This window comes from Meles meles, chromosome X (genome assembly GCF_922984935.1).
Source record: "Meles meles chromosome X, mMelMel3.1 paternal haplotype, whole genome shotgun sequence".
Lineage (NCBI taxonomy): Eukaryota > Metazoa > Chordata > Mammalia > Carnivora > Mustelidae > Meles > Meles meles.
Genome location: NC_060087.1, coordinates 112578627 through 112600285, shown reverse-complemented (window position 1 = coordinate 112600285; position 21659 = coordinate 112578627). Strand labels below are relative to the sequence as shown.

The 21659-nt window shown below is 39.5% G+C and overlaps 1 protein-coding gene across 1 annotated transcript; it reads right to left on the bottom strand.

Moving 5' to 3' along the window:
• Positions 1-16430: 16430 nt before the first annotated feature.
• On the bottom strand, positions 16431-20979 carry ARHGAP36 (Rho GTPase activating protein 36). The gene is made up of 9 exons (XM_045996027.1): positions 20773-20979; positions 20321-20513; positions 20052-20107; positions 19647-19797; positions 19045-19193; positions 18664-18840; positions 18329-18426; positions 18086-18192; positions 16431-16668 (listed from the first exon to the last, which is right to left on the bottom strand). The coding sequence occupies exons 1-9, from the start codon at positions 20917-20919 to the stop codon at positions 16511-16513; spliced, it is 1236 nt and encodes a 411-aa protein (XP_045851983.1). The 5' UTR covers positions 20920-20979; the 3' UTR covers positions 16431-16510.
• Positions 20980-21659: the final 680 nt, after the last annotated feature.

Here is a 21659-nt window from a genome sequence, read left to right as displayed (position 1 = left end):
AAGCATAATTCAATAAAAATAATTTATTTGCAAAAAATAATGTAGAATCAATATCAATTTTTTTCAAACTACTCCAAAACACAGAATAGCAGGGCACACTTCCTAACTTACATTATAAGATGAGCATTATCCTGATACCAAATCCACACAAAGACATGCAAATTTAATAAAACTGCACACTAATACTCCTGATGAATATAGATCCAAAACTCCTGAACAAAATACTAGTAAATTGAATCAGCCTCATACGAAAAATATTATATACCATTACAAAGTGTGATTTATCTGTAATGCAATGGTGGTTCAACATATGAAAGACAGCCAGTGTAATACAGCACATTAATAGAATAAAAGAAGAAAAACACATTATTTCAATTGACGCAGAAAAGCATTTGAAAAAATCCAACATAAAGGTTAGTAGACCCTACACTTTCAATTATAATGTAAAAAAATCACAAAAGACCATTTCTTCCACCCTATGAATGAAACCAAGCTACATAATATTAAAAAGTATGGTGTTTTTCCAATACTGTCAGAAAGTTGAGGTTGCAAAGTAACAAAAATTAACTATTTTCCAGAAAAAGATAAGCTATTTCTGAGACCCATGGTCATTTCATCCCTATAAGAATGTTGTGGATAGGGGTAAGAAGAAATCCGTTAAACTCCTCAAAGAAACCTTATTAATTAGTGTGACATTTTGGATTCCCAAGGAATCTCGTTCGGTGAGTTAATTTGTACCCACGCATCAACTACTTCCCAAAGTCATCCTATGCATAGAGGTAATAGAGTAAAATCTGGTAACAGGATTAAAGATGACAGAGATATCCCACCCCAAGTTATGTTTTGCAGGAGAACTGAAAGAAACGGTTACGAGTCACAGCAGGTCTTCTAGGAGTACAAGCCAGAGGCTGATGAAGACTAACAATAGTTGAAAGACATTTCTCCACAACACTCCAAACCTTGAACTAGTACAAGATAGCAGCTAAAGTAGTTCTCTGAAGACTGGGGGCAGGGTATCAATGTGATGTAACATCTCCTGAAGCACAAAAAAAACAGAGTCAGGACTGGAGAGCTAAGAAAACTAACCAAAGAACTAAAAAGTTATCCAAGCTCTGAAACAGAAAAAAATCTTCCATAGTTCTTAAAGTGGGCAGCAAGTTGTAGAGAACAAGAAAATATTTTCACAGTCCCATCTGTGCTCAGATCCTCAGCTCTGATATAGGGAGAACCTACACACAAATGTTTATAGCAGCTTTGTTCATAATTGTCAAAACTTGGAAGCAACCAAGATTCCCTTCAAGAGGAAAATGAATAAACAAATTGTATTATATCCATACTATGGAATGTTAAACAGTGTCAAAAAGTAATGAGCTATCAAGCCACAAAAAGACATGGAGGAAACTTAAGTGAAAGAAGCCATTCTGAAATGCTATAAACTGTATGATTCCAAATATGTGACATTCTGAAAGGCAAATACATGGAGACAGTAAAAAGATCAGTAGTTGACAGGAGTTCTGTAGGAGGGAGGAAGCGATGAATAAATAAAGCAGTATAACAGGGAATTTAGGGCAATAAAACTATTATTATGTATGATACTATAATGATGAATAAATGACTTTACATATTTTTGTCAAAATGCAATTTGTAACACAAAAAGTGAACTCTCATGTAAATTATGGGCTTCATTTAATAATAATGTATCAATACTGGATCATTAATTGTAACAAATATATCACAGTAATGCAAAATATTAAGTACAGGGGAGGGGCACTTGGGTGGTGCAGTCAGTTGAGACTTCCACTCTTGGTTGCAGTTAGGTTCCTGATCTCAGGGTTGTAGGATCAAGCCATGTCAGGTTCCACACTCAGCACAGTCTGTTGGGGTTTCTCTCTCCCTCTCCTTCTCCCTCTTCTTGTGCATTCTTTCTCAAACACACACACACAAAGTAAATAAATCTTTAAAAAAATAAATATAGGGGAAATGGGGGGCTGGCTTGAGGGGTAAATGGAATCTCAGTATATTTTTCACTCATTTTGTTCCATAAACTTAAACTGCTAAAAAGAAAATATAGAGACTATCAATTAAAAACATTTAAAATGCAGTGAAAGTAAATCTTAGAGGGAAATTGAGAGATGTAAAATGCACAATGAAAAGAAGTAAAATCTCAAATGAACAACCTAAACTTCCACCTTCAGACACTGGAAAATGAAGCAAATACAAGGAGAAGATAAACATGGATTAGAGCAAAAGGTAGTTATTAATAGAAAAACAAAACCAAAATTTTATTCCATGTAAAGATCAACAAATTTAACAAACATTCAGCTAGAATGACCAAGAAAAAAAGAGAGAAGACTCAAATTACTCAAGAATAAGAAAGGGGCTATTACTACCTACCTTATAGAAATAAAAGGGATTACTATGAGAAGAGAATATTATGAGCAATTGTTCATAATATTGTTCACAAACTCAATAAATAAGATAAAATAAATAGGGGGATAGGAGAAGAATAAATGAAACAAGATGGGATTGGGAGGGAGACAAACCATAAATGACTCTTAATCTCACAAAACAAACTGGGGGTTGCTGGGGGGAGGTGGGATTGGGAGAGGGGGAGCGGGCTATGGACATTGGGGAGGGGAGGCGAACCATAAGAGACTATGGACTCTGAAAAAGAACCTGAGGGTTTTGAAGGGTCAGGGGTGGGAGGTTGGGGGAACAGGTGGTGGTGGTAATGGGGAGGGCACGTTTTGCATGGAGCACTGGGTGTTGTGCAAAAAGAATGAATACTGTTACGCTGAAAAAATAAATAAAATGGGAAAAAAATAAATAAATAAATAAATACCTAGATAAAGACAAACTATTGAAAATAACTCAATAAGAAATAGAAAAATATGTATAGGTGCATAAAAGTAAAGAGATTAAATTAGTAATCAATAATTCATTATAAATCAAAGCCCAAGACTGAATGGTTTCACTGGTGCATACCATCAAACTTCTTTAAAATTAAAAAGGTATTTTTTTAAAGAGTCAACATCAATCCTTTCCAACTCTTCCAAAAAATGAAGGAAAATCACTTCTTTCCAACTAATCCTGAGACCCATATTACTCTCATACTAAAACCATAAAAATATAACATATGAAAAAAACTACAGGCCAATATCCTTTATGAATGTGGGCAAAAATTCCTCAACAAAATGTTAGCAAACTGAATCCAGAAACATATACAAAAGAATATGCAACACTGGATATAAGTTGCATTATCCTAGGAATGCAAGCTTAGTTCACATTCCACAATTGAATCAATGCAATATACCATATTTACAGAATAAAACGCAAAAACCACACAGTCATAGATGAACAAAAAGCATTTGACAAAATCCCACACTCATTTATGCTAACAGAACTCAAAAAACTAGGAACAGAAAGGAATTTCCTCAACCAGTTAAAGGACATCTATGAAAAACCCCAACTAATAACTTACTTAATGGTGAAAGACTCTTTTTTTTAATATTTTATTTATTTGACAGAGCGAAATCACAACTGGGCAGAGAGGCAGGCAGAGAGAGAGGAGGAAGCAGGCTTCCCGCGGAGCTGAGAGCCCGATGCGGGGCTCGATGCGGGGCTCGATGCGGGGCTCGATCCCAGGACTCTGGGATCATGACCTGAGCGGAAGGCAGAGGCTTTAACCCACTGAGCCACCCAGGCGCCCCAATGGTGAAAGACTCTTACGTTTCATCCTAAGATCAGGAACAACACAGGATGTCCATTCTTACACATCTGCACAGCATTGTAGTAAAGCACAATATAGGACAATTAGACAAGAAAATAAAATCAAATTCATCTAGATTGGAAAGTAAGAAGTAAAGCTATATATAGTTGTAGATGATAGAATATTATATATAGAATATCCTACAAAATACTCTTGAAATAAATAAATTGGATGTCAGAAAAAGATGATACAAATTTCAATTGTATTTGTACACACAAATAATGAAAAATCTGAAAATGAAATTAAGAAATCAGTTCCATAAATGAAACAAGATGGGATCAGGAGGGAGACAAACCATAAGAGACTCTTAATCTCACAGAACAAACTGAGGGTGGCTGGGGGGAAGGGGGTAGGGAGAGGATGTTTGGGTTATGGACATTGGGGAAGGTATGTGCTATGGTGAGTGCTGTGACGTTTGTAAACCTGGCGATTCACAGACCTGTACCCCTGGGGCTAATAATACATTATATGTTAATAAAAAAATTCAAAAAAGAAATCAGCTCCATCCACAATGGTACCAAAAGTAAGAAAATACATAGGAATAAATTTTAACAAAAAACATGCAAGATACATGATTGTAAACTAGAAAACATTGCCAAAAGAAATTAAAAGAGATCTAAATAAATGGAAAGATGTTCCATATTCATGGGTAGGAATACATAACATATTATCGATATACAAGTTCAACACAATCCCCATCAAAATTCAACTGACTGCTTTTTAGAATTTTACAATCTCATCATAAAATTTAAATGGCAACACAAGGTATTCAATGCAGCCAAAAAAGTTTTGACAAAGTAGAACAAAGTTGGATAACTCACAATTCCCATTTTCAAAACATACTACGAAGTTACACTAATCAAAAGAGTATGATTCCCAAAAAGATAGACATATAGATCAATGGAAAAGAATTGAAAGTCAAGAAATAACTCTGCACATATGGTCCACTGATTTTGATGAGGATTCCAAGACTAAGTAACAGGCCTAGAATAGTCTCTTCAGCAAATGCTACTGAGACAACCAAATATCTATATATGAAAGAATGAAATTAGACTACTACCTCACACCATACACCAAAATTAACTCAAATAGATCACATACATAAACATAAGTTAAAACTACAAAACTATTAGAAGAAAATTTAGGATTTAGTTCTTATTATTTTGGTGTTAACAGGTGGTTTCTTATTTCTGTTTTTTTAATTATTTTTAAATTTTCATCTAGTGTAGTTAACATACAATGTCATGTTAGTTTCAGGTGTACAATATAGTGACTCAACAATTCTATACATTACTCAGTGCTTATTATAAGTGTACTCTTAATCCCCATCAGCAAGGGGTTTTTTTAAAAATGAGGTCTTCTAAAATACTTAGATTCAGCAGAAATTAAACTGAATATCTACTGATTTTGAATTCCAGTTTAATCACTTGCTAACCTTATGATTTTAAGTAAATTAGTTATCTTCCTGAATCTTGGTCCTTCATTTGTAGAATGTATTTTTTTTCTTTTTTTTAAGATTTTTATTTATTTATTGGACAGAGAGAGATAACAAGTAGGCAGAGAGGCAGGCAGAGAGAGTGAGAGGGAAGCAGGCTCCCTGCCGAGCAGAGAGCCCGATGCGGGACTCAATCCCAGGACCCTGAGATCATGACCTGAGCCGAAGGCAGCGGCTTAAACCACTGAGCCACCCAGGCGCCCCTGTAGAATGTATTTTTTTAATTAATGAGTGTTTTTTTAAATTTATTTTTTTTATTTTTTATTTATTTCTTGTTTTTTTATAAAATATAATGTATTTTTATCCCCAGGGGTACAGGTCTGTGAATCGCCAGGTTTACACTCTTCACTGCACTCACCATAGCACATACCCTCCCCAATGTCCATAACCACACTCCCCCTCTCCCAAACCCCCTCCTCCCATCAACCCTGGGACTGGGAGGGAGGCAAACCATAAACGACTCTTAATCTCACAAATTAATGAGTGTTTTTAAAAAATTAAATGAGACCATATATATAAAGGACATAGCAGAGTTCCTGGAAAAGGAATGAGTACTTAGTAAATGTAGTTTTCTATATTGTAAAAAAAATAATAATATGAAAATAAAGTACAAGTGACAAAAGATAAAACAAATAGACTTCATCAAAACTAAAAACTTTTGTAAAGTTAAGTACATTATCATAAATGTTAGAAGATAACCCACAGGTTGGGGAAAAAACACATGAAACTTATATTTTTGATAAGATACATATATCTACTATTTATAAAGAATACTTATATCTCAAAAAAGAATACTTACATCTCAATAATAAAAAAGGAAATAAAATAATATAAAAATATTCCATTGCATATGTATATAACAGTGTACACATTTGGGCTGTTGTGGATAATACTACTATAAACATGGGATGCATGTGCCCCTTTGAACCAGTACTTTTTGTTTCCTTTGTGTAAACCTAGTAGTGCAATTGCTGGTTGTTAGGGTAGTTCAATTTTTGATTTTTTAAAGGTTTTTATTTACTTATTTGACAGAGAGAGAGAACACAAGCGAGAGAGAGGAAGAAGCAGGCTTTCCACTGAGCAGGGAGCCAGATGTGGGGCTCTGAGCCAAAAGCAGATGCTTAACTGAACTACCCAGGTGCCCCTATTTTTAATTTTTAAGGAATTTCCATACTGTTCTCCACAGTGGCTCCATCAGCTTGCATTCCCACTAACAGTGCAGGAGATCTCCCCTTTCTCTCCGTCTTTGCCAACATCTGTTGTTTCCTATGCTGTTAAATTTAGCCATTCTTACAGGTGCGAAGTATCTCATTGTAGTTTTCATTTATGTCTTCCCGATGATGAGTGATGTTGAGCATCTTTTCATGGTCTGTTAGCTCTCTGGATATCTTCCTTGGAAAAAATATCTATTCATATCTTCTACCCATTTTTTAACTGGATTATTTGTTTATTGAGTGTTGAGTTTGATAAGTTCTTTATAGATTTTGGGTACTAACCTTTTATCAAGTATGTAATTTACAAATATTTTCTCCTATTCCGAAGGTTGCCTTTTAGTTTTGTTGTTTCCTTCTCTGAGCAGAAGCTTTTTACCTTAATGAGGTCCCAATAGTTTATTTTTGTTTTTATTTCCCTTGCCTCTGGCAACATGTCTAGTAAGAAGTTGCTACAGTTGAGGCCAAAGAGGTTGCTGCCAGTGATGTCAAGGATTTGTATAGCTTCCTGTCTCATATTGAGGAGGGTTTTTTTTTTTAAGATTTTTATTTATTTATTTGACAGAGAGAGAGATCACAAGTAGGCAGAGAGGCAGGCAGAGAGAGAGAGGAGGAAGCAGGCTGTCCGCAGAGCAGAGAGCCCGATGCGGGGCTCGATCCCAGGACCCTGAGATCATGACCTGAGCCGAAGGCAGCGGCTTAATCCACTGAGCCACCCAGGCGCCCCTAGGAGGGTTTTTTTATCCATTTTGAATTTATTTTTGTGTGTAGTGTAAAAAAGTGGTCCAGTTTCATTCTTATGTATGTTGCTGTCCAGTTTTCCCAGCACCATTTGAATGAAATCTTGCCATTTTCAACAACGTGGATGGAGCTAGAGTGTGTGTTATGCTGAATGAAATAAGTCAATCAGAGAAAGACAAATACCATATGATTTCACTGATATGTGGAATTTAAGAAACAGATGAACATAGAGAAAAGGAAAACAGAGAGAGAGAGAAGCAAATCATAAAATAGACTCTTAGCTAGAGAGAACAAACTGAGGGTTGTGGGGGTGATGATGAGTATTAAGGACATTTGTTGTGAAGAGCATTGGATGCTTTATGTAAATGATGAATCCCTAAATTGTACTCCTGAAAATAATATTGCACTGTATGTTGACAGTTAGAATTTCTTTCTTTCTTTCTTTCTTTCTTTATTTATTTACTTTTACTTGAGAGAGAGAATGAGAGACAGAAAGCACAAGAAGGGGTTGGTCAGAAGGAGAAACATACTCCCCGCTGAACAGGGAGCCAGACATGAGACTCCATCCGGGGACTCCAGGATTATGACCTGAGCCGAAGGAAGTTGCTTAAACAGCTGAACCACCCAGGTGCTCCTGACTAAGTAGACTTTAAATAAAAACTTGAAACAAAAAATATATTTATATATAAATAGGAAGAATTTAAAAAGACATTTCTTTATTTTTTTTAAAAAAGACATTTCTTTAAAGAATATACGTAAATGACAAACACATGAAATGATGTTCTGTATCGTGAGTCATTAAGGAAATGTAAGTCAAAAGCACAATGAAATGTCATTTCACACCTACCAGGATGATTATAATTTAAAAAAACAAGAAATTACAATATTGACAAGAATATGAAGAAATTGGAAACCTTGTACATTGCTGGTGGGATGGGAAAATGATGCAACTACTTTGAAAAACAGTGTGACATTTCCTCAAAGTATTAAAAGTAGAGTTTCTACTTGACCCCTAAATTCCTCTCCTATGTATCGAACCCAGAGAAATAAAAACATATGTCCACACAAAAAATTGTACTAAAATGTTCATAGTAGCATTACTCACAGCAGTCAAAAGTGGAAACAACTCAAATGCCCATAAGCTATTGAAGGGATAAATAAAGTGCAGTATGTCCATGATATAGAATACTTGCTGCCCAATAAAAAGTGAATCTAGTACTTATATATAATCCAATATGGGTCAACTTTGAAAACATTATGTGAAGTAAAACAATGCAGTCACAAAGAACACATATTGTGAGGTTCCCTATATAGAAAATGTCTGCAATGGGTAAATTTACAGAGATAGAGCTTAGGTTAGGAGCTGCCTAAGGGCTGAGGGCTAAGGAGATATGGGGAGTGTCTGTAAATGTGTATAAGTTTTCTTTTAGGGGGGAGATAAATGTTCTAAATGTGAAATGTTTACAGATAAATCTGACAGAAAGGCAAGGCTACTGAAAACTAAAGCTATACCTATAATACATATATAATACATATAAAACTAAAAATATATATTAAATTATATATTATATATAATAATGTTTATTTTCTATATATGTGTATGTAAGTAAATTATATATATAATTATATATTATATATGTAATATATATAAATATATATGTGTATATATATAAAAATTCAGCCATAAGAAAAGTAGGAAATCCTGCCATTTGCAACAACACAGATGCACCCTGAGGGCATTATGCTAAGTAAAGTAAGTCAAACAGAGAAAGACAAATATTGTATGATCTCATTTATACGTAGAATCTAAAAACATCGAACTCATAGAAACAGATTAGCATCGTGGTTGCGGGAGCTGAGGGGTGGGAAATAGGGAGGTACTGGTCAAAGGGTACAAACTACCAATTATAAAACAATTAAGTTCGAGGGATCTATTGTACAGCATGATGCAAACAGTTTATACAGTTTATAATACTCTTTTGTATACATGAAAGTTGTTATGAGAGTAGAGCTTTAATATTCTTACCACCACAACCACCACCACACAACAACGAAATGGTAATTATGTGACGTTAAGGATATGTTAACTAACCTTATTGCAGTAAATACTTTGCATTATGTATGTATCAAATTATCACATTGCACTCCTTAAACTTACACAGTGTTATAAGTCAGTTATATCTCAATAAAGCTGGGGGGAAATTCTACAGCAATCAAGAGAGATGATACTGACATAAAAGAAAACAAACAGAACCATCAGACACAGAAAAAAAAGCAGAAATATACACAAAATGAATGTAAAATTATTATTATTATAGTCGTTTCAATAAATGGTTCTAGAAAATGTGGATACATGTGGAAGACAAAAAATTTAACTTCAATCCATACCTCACACTACATACAAAATCAACTCAAAATAAATTATGGACAGAAAAATAAAAACTAAAAACATAATTTTTATTTTTATTTTCTTAATATGATATATTACACTGATTAGCATCACTAGACTTTGGAGAAATACAAATCAAAACCACAATGAGAAATGATTCACACCAATAGGAGGGCTGTAGTCAAAAAGACATAATAAAAATAAAATAAAAATGGCTGGCAAGGATGTAAAGAAATTGGAAATCTCATGCATCACTTGTAGGAATATAAAATGGTGCAGTCACTTTAAAAAAAACTGATCCACATATGAGAGAAACCATATGATAATTGTCTTTCTCTGCTTGACTTATTTCACTTAGCATAATAAATTCTACTTAGAATATTAGCTATAGGTTCACAACTGAGAAATTACACATTAAAATAAATGTTTGCCATGTCTGAAAAAAAAGCTTGACAGTTTCTTAGAAATGTTAAAAATAGAGTTGCCATATGACTCAGAAACTCCCTTCCTTGGTATAATACCTAAGAGAAATAAAACCATATCTTCACACAAAAATTTGTATATGTATTTCATACCAACATTATTGATGATAAAATAAAGGGAAAACAACCCATGTGGCTTTCAATTGATGATTGGATTAATAAAACTATAAAACTTAATGGAATAAACATACCAGAAAACAGTAGGAGGCCTACGATGTAAAACTGAAGGATCTCCTCACTCTCTGGGATTTGCACAACTTTTCAAGTGAGATCTTCCTTAAATTTTGTGCCCTAGGCTCCTCATCTCCTCACTACAGTGTAGGCTTTGGAAGAAAAGCTTAATGATTTGTAGATAGGCAAACATTCTTACAAATGTCACCAATAGTAAGATCTTAAAATTTTTTAACAAGATGATCAGAACTTCATTAAAATAAAAAACTTCTGCTCTTTGAAAGATTCTGTTAAGAGAATGAAAGATAAGTCACAGGCTGGAAAAAAAAATCCAGAATGAATAACGAATTTTCAAATCTCTATCAAAAACTCGGTCAAAAATAAGGAGAATATTTGGACAGAAACATGATCAAAAGATGGGGCAAAATATGAAAAATGTTATTTAATAGGTATGTGCAAATTAAATATGGTACATCCATATAATAAAATGTTACTTGGTATTAAAAAGGAATGAAGTTCTGATGCCTGCTATTATATGGATGAAACTGGAAAATGATATGCTACATGAAAGAAGCAACATATCACACATTCTATGATTCCATTTACATGAAATGGCCAGAATAGGAAAAGTATGCAGAGATAGAAAGTAATTTAATGTTTGCCTAGGGTTGGAGAGGGGGAGGATAGAAAGTGACAGTCAGTTGGTATGTAGTTGCTTTTTGGAGTGTTGAAAATAGGACTAAATAAATTATGGCAATTGTTGCACAACTCTGTGACTACACTTAAAATACTGAATTATAAACTTTAAATTATAGATTGTATAATATGGAAATTATATCTAAAAGCATTTTTTGAAAAAATATCCAGGAGACTTCTGCTCAGGATAAGATCACAGGGACCTTTTTGCCCAAGCTCCTTCCTGCTAAGTACAATTATAAACCCTGGAAATAACTTAAGCGCAAACTGAAGGAGAATTCTGAAAGATGAAGGAGGAAGGTGTACTGTACTGGTTTGAGATCCCAGGACTGGAGAAACAGGACAGTATCAAGACATCCTATGTCTTCTCACCCAACAGAAAGAGGTGAACCAGACCTGCCAATTCCTGAATGCCAGCTTCATTTTAGCAACAGAAGGTAACCTAGGAAGGCTCATTCTTCCTCTAGATCAAAAGGAATTCCCACCTACAACAGGTGAGCCAGGCAGCACTACAAATCAATAGCAGAAAGATAAGAGAAAACTTTTAAAACACTTGGAAATGAAACTAACCTTCTAAATAGTCCATGAGTCAAGGAGAAAGAAAGTCTCAAGGGAAATAAAAAATACATTGAACAGAATGAAAATATGACATATCAAAACTTGTGGTACACTGTGAAAGTACCAAATGTTTACATTAGAAAACAGAAAAACAGTAATGTAAGTTCCTACCTAAAGAAACAAGAAAAGAAGAGGAAAGAAAACTAGAAAAAAGGCAGAAGAGAGGATGTATTTGAGGTGAGTTAGAGTCAAAAGGGCTGTTATTTAATGGGAATAATGTAGACATGGAATATGAATGAGCAGAGAATTAGAGAAGGAGACGACCTGGGGCATGTGAAAAGATTGCTGAGTGGCCTGAGGAACCAGCTCATGTTGGAAATTCTATTAGATGCACCACAGTGGTCATTATGAGATTGAACAGATCAGATTTTCAGAGGACCTCAAAGTTGAGACTAACTAGCACAGATGTGGTATTTGGAGGGCGAGGGGTTGAAGATGTGGTCAGTTCTATATCAATATGCCTTGACATGTGGCTAGATAAGAAAATAAATAGAGGAAAGGAAAGGCTCATGGTATTGGTCACCTCAATGAGGCCAAATAGCAGATGACACAGGACCCAGCCACTGTTAGGAAATTCGAATCACAGTGGGATATTGAACTTGAGTCTTCAGAAGTCCAGTTATCCCCAGTGATGCCAAGTGACTGAGGGTGGTTGAAGTGCTAAGAAGTGAAAGGGCAGGGTGGTGAAGTCAGAGTGTGTGGGATGGGTCTTCCATGTGGTTATTGATGAGGTCTACCTAGGATGAGGACAGTACTTGGAGTGTTGAAGAAGCCTATTAAAATTGTCCTTAGAGTATGGGGAAGAGTGGGGATAATACCCACATCTACTCACCACTCTCAGCTCACACCCTCTGGTTAGCAATCAGCATTGGTGAAGAAAGTAAGGGAAACAATAAGATTAGGGGAAAACCTGGTTTCAGGGAAGGCCATGCAGTAAAGTGAATGTTTTGAAACAATTTATTTTCCTGCTTATTAGCTGGCTTGTGTGTTGGTTTTTAACTGAGTGGGGACAGAACAGGCAAACTCTTCTGGGGACACATTTTACTATGTAGTCCCATAAAATTCTGGGTACGGCAGTCAGGATGTTTATCTGAATATTAATCCAGATCTCTGACCTCAGGCAAGTTGTTTCCCAATAGAAGACCTTGTGTGACCATTTATATAACAAAAGAGTTGAAATTCATGAGCTCTGTATCTCCCACTGGCTTTAATATCTATGGGCCCTAGATAGAAATGCTAGGATCCACCTGGCATAGCAGTTATTGTCTAACATCTTGTCCTATCTAGAGAGAAAGACCTTGGAGGAAAGAACATGAAACTTGCTTGTTGAAGTGCAAATCCCATCCAAAAAACTGCCCAAAGATATCACTGTGCAACTTCTTGTCAGAGGAAGATTTCTAAAATAGATGATCCAACACAATCTAGTGGTTAAACACTCCAGCTTTGGACACTGGTTGTTTTCCACTAACCAGATCTGTCATTTGGGCAGATTATCAGCCTCTCTGTATCTCATTTTCTTCAAGACAAAAATGAGGAATACAGTAGCATGTATCTCATAGAGCGGTGAATATTAAATAAAATGAAGCATGTAAAGCTTCAAACCCAGTGGCACACACTTTGGAAGAACTCAATAAGAGTCAACTATCATCATAATGATTATAATTATTATGGAAGGGAGCCAATATGACATTTCTACTCTCTGTAAAACTCTACACAAGGATATATCCTAAAGCAAAGTGTACAAAAATAAAAATACACAACACTTCACTTTCTGGGGCCCTGTCCCAGATATGGGAAGTTTCCAAGCATGTCATGAAGTCTTAAGTTTTCAAAAAAGGTTGGAGTTTCCATCAATCAAACAGCTACATGTTCTTCTCGTACCCCTAAAAATCACAGATTTCCAGATGTTTTCAGGTTTTCATTTTTCACAAGACCAAGGGGAATTTCTCAGTGGAGAGCATCTAGCAATCTTTATTCCTCTCCTTTCCCCCTTTAGAGGTCCTCCTCTTAAGCTTCATTCTTTCCCCTACTTCTCCTTCATTCTTCCTTAACCATTTATTCTACTTTAACTTTTAACTACACTTCTTCCCCTGTCTTCCATTTTACTCCTTTTTACTCCCCCTTCCTCTTTATCCCATGTTCCCCCTCCCTTTTATTCCGTATCACCCCTCCCTTCTATCCCATGTCCCTCCCCTTTATTCCATGTCACCCGCCCATCATCTCCACCTTTTTATTCTTATCACCCCTACTTTTTATTCCTCATAAGCCCCCTTTTGTCCCCGACCCCTCCATCCCTTTATTTCTCAACACCCTTCCCCTTCATACCCCATCATCTCCTCCTCTTTGTTCCCCATTACCCGTCACTTTTATCTCATATCCCCCCTACCCTTCACTCTCCATCACTCCTGCTTTTTATTCCTCATAAGCCCCCTTTTGTCCTCATCACATCCATCCGTTTATCCCACATCACCCCTCCCCTTTATCCCTCAACACCCATCCCCTTCATAACCCATTACCTTTGCCCCTTTATTACCTATCACTCTCCTTTTTATCCCACTTATTCTACTTTAACTCTTCCATTCTCTTTATTCAACAACAGCTCTTCCCCTGTCTTCCATTTTATTCCTTTTCACACCCTGTCATCCTCTTCCTCTCCACCTCTCCATCTCACCCTTTGTTTTATTCCATTCCTCTCCCCTTTATTCTCCATCACTTCTGTCTCTTTATTCCCCTCTTTATTCCCCATAACCCCCGTTTGTCCCCATCACCTCCATCCCTTTATCTCACAACACCCTTCCCTTTCACCCCCATCACTTCCTCCTCTTTACTCTCCATCATCCCTCCCTTTCATCCCGTATCCCCCCCCTCCCTTGTCTTCCATATCACCTACCTCTCCCCTCTATTCCCCATCACCCTGGCTTTTTATTCACCATAACACCTTTTTTTTAAGATTTTATTTATTTGACAGAGAGAGATCACAAGTAGGCAGAGAGGCAGGCAGAGAGAGGAGGAAGCAGGCTCCCTGAGGAGCAGAGAGCCCGATGCGGGGCTCGATCCCAGGATCCTGAGATCATGACCTGAGCCGAAGGCAGCGGCTTAATCCACTGAGCCACCCAGGTGCCCCACCATAACACCTTTTTTACTTATCACATCCACCCCTTTATCCCACATCATGCCCTCTCCTTTATTCCACAATACCCTTTCCCTTCATACCCCATCACCTCTGCCCCTTTATTCCCATCAACCTTCCCTTTTATCTATTTATTCTACTTTAAATTTCCATTCTCTTTATTCAACCACAACTCTTTTCCTGTCTTCCATTTTACTCCTTTTTACTGCCCATCACCCTCTTCTTCTTTATCCCGTACTACTCTCCCCTTTATTCCATATCACCCACCCTTCCCCTTTATTCTCCATCACCACCTCTTTATTCTGCATCACTCCTGCTTTTTATCACCCATAACCTTCCTTTTCCCCATCACATCCATCCCTTTATCCCACATCACCCTTCCCCTTCATACCCCATCTCCTCTTCTTTATTCCCCATCACTCCTCCCCTTTTGTCCTTGTCACCTCCATCCCTTTAATCCACATCATCTTTCACCTTTATTCATTACCCCTCCCCTTTATTCCATGTCATCTCACCCAGTTAGTCCTCATTACCCCTCCCCTTTATTCCACATCTCACCCTTTGTTTTATTCCATTCCTCTCCATCCCATTATTCCATGTCACCCCTCTCCTTTATTCCTCTTCCTACCTCTCTTTCCTCTCCAGCTCCAATCAGAGCTTCCCAACTCACCGACACAATTTTCAAATTAAAAAAAAAGACACACACACACAGTAAGCCATGAATATGCTGCTGTCACAATACAGATGTTTATTAATGACTAAATGCCAGAGAAGTTTTAACAATCACAAATCTTCGAGTTCTGCGGTTGTTACCCATTGTGTGATCAGTTTATATCCCTCAATACAATACATTCTTCATTCTGTGGACCTTAGCAGTTGTTACCCATCAATATCAGCTATAATTTTGGATGTCATACATAACCCATATCTGTGTGTTACCAGAGCATGTCCCGCAAATTTGTACCGTCCTGCATAGAGGAAACTACAGAGACGATAGTTAAGAACATTTGTAATCAGTTGATTTTAACTACTTGGAACTATGTGTTTCTACCTAACTAGGTGTTTTGCTGACAACAGGATGTTAACTCCAGTTGTCTGTAAAACAGATCTAGGTAATAAAATCAAATTTTTCCTCTAACTTTTGATCCCAGAAGTCTAGTTAGGCTTACACTTGAGGTTTCCCTGTTAGCATGACCTGAGCCAAACTGCACAGAATTTTGGGAGTGGCTGTTGGATGAACCATTGGTCTAAATAATTTAGGGGGAGGGAATTGCTGCAGGGACATGGCTATGAGTTGGTGTGACATGGTCTAGCATTAATTTTTTGTCAGCTATCAGTAGGCTGACCTACATCCTAGCATGCCTCTTGAGGGCCTTTCCAATTGAGCTCTCGGGAGGAGGGAAGGAAAGTCAGGAAAAACATGCAATTCCCTTTTGGGGGGAGGGAAAGCACCTCGAGATTTGTGAGCTTCTCTGGGACAAGGTTTTTACCACAAATGTCACATCAATTAAAGGAAGGGCTGCACTGTGGAAAAGCCAAGATCAGGGGTAAAAGAGAAAGGCAAGGTAACACCAGGGAGCCTGGTGTGACACAGAAACATCTCTGCTTTTGCTGGCTAAAGGGACCAAACATCCCCAGTGAAAGGGCTGGCAGTGTGTTTGGAATTCTCAGCCTGACCCGAGCATCAGGTGGAAATCCTTCTTACCCTCAGATCTTTACCATCAACATTCTCCTCAGTGTTTACTGTGACATCCTAGGTCTACCTCTACCCTTTTCCCCTGTCCGGCACCTTATAGAAGGAAAAACATCTAAGGAAAGAAGTAGCCGGTGCCAGTGTTGGTCTCCTTTTTCCGGGGCACACGGAGCAAAGGGCGGTCTTGCTCTGGAATGGGAGGGTTACCCACTCCTTCCTCATCGTCATGGGAATGGGCAGCGCTGGGAGGCACAGCTGTCTCCTCAGAGGAATCTGGAAAACAGTAACAATGTTAACTCCTTATGTTTCTAGACTCTATATTTTGCACAGCACCCAAGGGACTAAGACCTAATTTAGCCCTTCAAATACAATACGAGGCAAGAAGTTAGGATAGGAATGAGTATCCCCATTTGACATGTTAAGGAAACTGCAACCTAACAATAGAATATAGATCTCTAAATCTAGGCCCACTGTGGAAGGTGTTGGGGGTAGGGCTGAGTTAGAGAACAGAAAGAGTGAGAAAGATACCTTGTGCTCAGAGCAAACGGACACCGGTGGCCTCCTAACAACCACCACCACCCTATAAGCAGCCTGACTAATTTCACTAAGCAAATGAGTAACAAAGTTGGAGCTGGAAGTTTACAGCACTTCATGGAGGGGAGAAAACAGGTGTCAGTCATCAATGACTCTGGGGAGGACTTGTGGTTCATGACTTGGCCAGGCCGAGACTTGTTTTTAAGGAGGGTTATATCTACAGGAAATGTAACATCTGCGTCTTCTTTATGGATTGCCTTTGGACTCCAAAGATCATTTTGGAGCCAAGATCATTAGGCATCGGGACAGCTTCCACATTCATAATTTCTGCAAGACTGACGGCCAGGTCTGGCTGAGGGTCTGGAATTGTGCTGAGAATGGGCATTTCTTCAGGTTCTGGAACCAAATTGCTAACTTCAACCTCTTCAAAGGTTTTGGCTTTGTCTTTCTGAGAACTTGAAATTTTGTTGCGAACTTGAGCATCCTCAGGTTCTAGAACCACAGTAAGAACTCACTCTTTTTCAAGATCGAGGCTTTCTTTAGAGCTTTGGATTCCACTGACATCAGAGGCTTCTTTGTGTTCTGGGATTTCTTCAGCATCGGTGTCTGGGATTTCATTGTTTGGGATTACATGGAGATAAGGAATTTGTGTGAGGTCAAGATTTTGGTTATCTTCAAAATTTGGTCCTTCTTCAAAGTCAGAGTTTGTGTTTTCTCCAAGATTTGGGATTTCTTGCATATCTAGGGCTCCTTCAGGGTCTGGGACCATATCAAAATATGGTATTTCTTCAAAGTCTGGGATTTCAATGAGTTCAGGAACTTCATCATCAAGGTCTAGAATATCTTCAAGGGGAGGAAGATCATCAAAATTCAGGGTATCATCATCGTCATTGTCATCATCATCTTCTTCATCAAGCTCTGGGATGACTTTGAGATGTGGGCCTTGAATCTCAAGGTCATTTGGGATCTCGAGACCTTGAACTTCCCTAAAGACTACTCCTTGATTGAGATACTCAAATACTAGACTCATCTTCCCCAAGGAGCTCATCTTCAACAAGGACCTGGCCTTCAGGAAGGGCCTGACCTTCACCAAGGGACTGACTTTCACCAAGGGACTGACCTTCACCAAGGGCCTGACCTCCAGCAGGGAACTGACCTTCATCAAAGGGCGTGCTCTGAGCAAGGACGGCAGCTCGGACTTCTGCAGAATTTTCCACTGGATCAGACAGTAAAGCATCCTCTTCCATCTTTATGCGTGCACTCCTGGATGGAAATGAATTTTAAAAAGCAAGTCAATTTTTTATACTTAGATTGTCTAACACGATGGTGGTCTGGGATTAGAACCCCCACAGGCAATGCTGCTTCAGGCTAAGCTTAAACAAACCAACAAAACACTCACTGGATCTTCCTCAAATTCCTGCGTCTGATAAAATCCAAGGCTTCAGGACTGGATTTCCACACGCGCTTAGCAACCTGCTTCTGAATATGGGGAGGCACCTGAGGGTAAAATGAGCAATGTTAGTTAGCCTTTATTATGACATTTTAAATTTAGATTCATCTCTATCAGGTACCCAGGACTGAAGGCACCATAACCATCTAATGCAGGAGGAATTTCTCGAAAATTTGGTGGCTGCCTGCTTTGGCTACCATCAGGGATGCATGTACGTCTCTCCCTTGCCTCGTGAATAGGAGAGAGAAAGCTGTGAAGTAAGTTTGTCCAGAGGTTCCATTTACCTGGAAGAGGATATCCCAGTTATCAATCATGGCACGGACCACATTGACAGAAGCAACATAGTGGTCAATCCCCAGTTTTGTCTTCCTGTACTCCCTCTTAGCAAAATTTCCCTTCTTCAGCAGAGCAGATCCAAACACCAGAGCCAAATTGGTAGAAGTCATACGGTTGCCTGAAACCTATGAAAAGGAAAGCAGAAAGTGCTCAACTCCGAAGTGCTGATGGAAATGACAAAATTATAAATGTCTCTTTTTGTTCTTGTTTCCCTCTCCTACTGTGTGTGTCTGTCTCTCTCTCATATACTCCCACACATGTCCCCTACTACTCTCATAACTCTTTTCCAGAGCCGTTTTTTGTTGTTGTTTGTTTTGTTTTGTTTTTACCAGTTGTCCATCAATGCCAATGGAGTCCTCGCAATTCTCAGTGATTGTATGCAGGGCCTTCAGCAGACGCTCCAGGGTGTCACTATGGCAAGGTGGCATCAGGTAAACCAGCAGTTGCAGGGCAGAAAGTTGATCCTGTGGCTTTAGAGCTAGAAGAAGGAAAATAAGGGCTGGCTCAGGGGGCTAACCTTGGCAGCAACCTGGTATCAAGAGAGATGTGATGATGCTTGAAAACTAAGGAAAGCTATGGAGAAAGAACCCAGGCATCTTGTCTTTGCTCATTCCCAAAGTATTTGAGCTCAAGAACCCTAAAAGCAAGAAAGTGCTCCCATCAAAATCAGACACCTTATATAGAACCTAGGTTCTTCTTTGCCCTGAGAGGCACACAAAGCTTCAAGAAGCTCTAGAGAAATTTCCAAACAATAGACTTACAATGGAATATTAAGAGATGCAAGAAAAGCAATCTGGATAGGTGTTTTCATCTTCTGATGTTTATTCTGTTTTAGTTCTTTGGGGTCCTGCAGCCAGAGCTCTGTCCTGAGACCCCCACACCCCCATACTACTTACTTTTCTTGCCTGAAAAGGGAAAGAAGAAGACTTACCTGCTGTCAGAAGGAAGGACATATACAGATCATCTGGCAGCAGAGAGTCCTTCATAGCACGGAAAAACTCCTTGAGGAGTACAGCCACATCATGTACGTTCCGATTGTCATCAAACACGATGTCGAGCCCTTGATCAAATTCTTCACGGAGCTAGGAAAAAGGGAGAGAATACGTGGATCCTCTGTCCTGCCCACCACAGGCCACCTCCTGCCTCAAGCTTCAGTGGAAGTAGCCAGCAATATGGTGTGCCTGAGGGACTAGAAAGAAGACTTTCATTGGCCCCCAACTCACACCCCAAGCATGAAACTTCTCCAGGTCTGGGGGGGGGAAGAACCCCCACACACACACACCCACACCTGCTTTTTCTCAGTCAGGGAACATAAGTATGAACATAACCAATTTACCTCACGCACTCTCTCCTCTGAGTATTCCAGGGTGAAAATCCCCACCGTGCTTAAGCCTGAAAGAAAAGACCAAGGGATGCTAAGTATCTCTGGTCCCCTTCCCCACCGCATTTCCCCTTTCCCCAGCTGAATCCCAACACCAGCTGGGGTCAGGGGAATGTTCCCATCCTTGACCACATGACCTCTTTTCTCTCCCCTTTTCTAGAACACCATTCTTTCCCTTTATTGCCTCCTACCTTGATTCAGACATCATTTCCAGGTCCCCTTACCATGTTTTTCAATGAAGCTGCAGCAAATCTCAACAATCTGGGGGATTTGTTTAGCAATCGGATTGAGGCTCATCTTCCTTTTGGATCCCAGAAGTCGCTGGCCAATTGGAAAGGACATCTGGGAAAGTTGCAGGGTCTGCAGCAGCAGAGCCCCGTCCTCCAGTTCAGCCAGGCTGTCCACAGATATTGCACCCTGTGGAAAAACCCAGACTATCTTAAAAATGGGGGGGGGGCAGGAGGTCCCTTCAGACCTTCCGGAGGATTGCGTTACATTCATAACAGGAGGCAGTCTCTCCGTGGCAAGCCAACTACACTCCTCCAACATGTTCCGTTCATCTCCCCCCTTTCTCTGAGGACACAGGTCTTGATCCTCCTGTCGCCCCCCACCCCACCCCGCATCTCTGGATGCCTCAGGGCCACCGCCTGAACCACTGCCTGAACCTTTAACTCACTCGACGGCCACGGCGAGTAAACTCCCGGGGCAAGGAGGGCTCATCCCGCCTGCGACTGAAAAAGCGCCTAACGCGTCCAAACATCCTTTGCACCACATTTCCCCGACGACGGCCCGCAGCCTGGCCGGTGGATTCTTCAACCTGCATCGCGGCTGTTAGTTCAAGATGCTTGCGGCGGGTAAACTCATTCACCAGCACCTCTTCCAGACGAATGCCAAATGTCTTCAGTGATGAGGCTGGGAAACCAGGGAGAGAAAGAATGAGAAACGTCAACGCTCCGCAGCGCTTAAATATGGAGGAACTGCAGGGGCTGTGGCACCCACACTTCTAAGCAACCGCCCGCCGCCAACCCCACCCCTCCAGACCCACAGCGCCCCTCTCCGGGAAGCGACCCAAAAAACCCTGCAGCGGTGTGGCGGAAGGACTCAGCGACGGAGCTCAAGGTCCCTGCCTTAAGTCCAGCCAGGGGGTGACAGCCTCGAAACAATGAAGGCAGTTTCTTCTGGGCGATCTATCTGGAGTGGGTACACCGGGAAGGCTTAGGCAGATCAGCTAGGACGGCTGCGTGCCTGTAGCTAGTGCGCCATTTCCTGAAATCATCCCCTAGGGGGTTGAGGGGGTGGGCCCCCAGAAGCTGTGGGCACCGCCCAGCCTCCAGTAGCTAGGGACACAATATGGGGGGTCAGCAGCCCATTTAGTTCCTAAGAAAATTAAGACAGTCCCTCACCCCTCCGCTGTCCTCTCAGAATCAGAAGACACTTCTCAAAGATGTTTGGACGGTCGACAGGCAGAGCTATGGAAAGAGAAAAAGAAAAGACACGCACGCTCACACAAAAAGGATTTAATAAGTGTCGAAAACATCTCAGTGTATTGATCTGCAGGGAGGG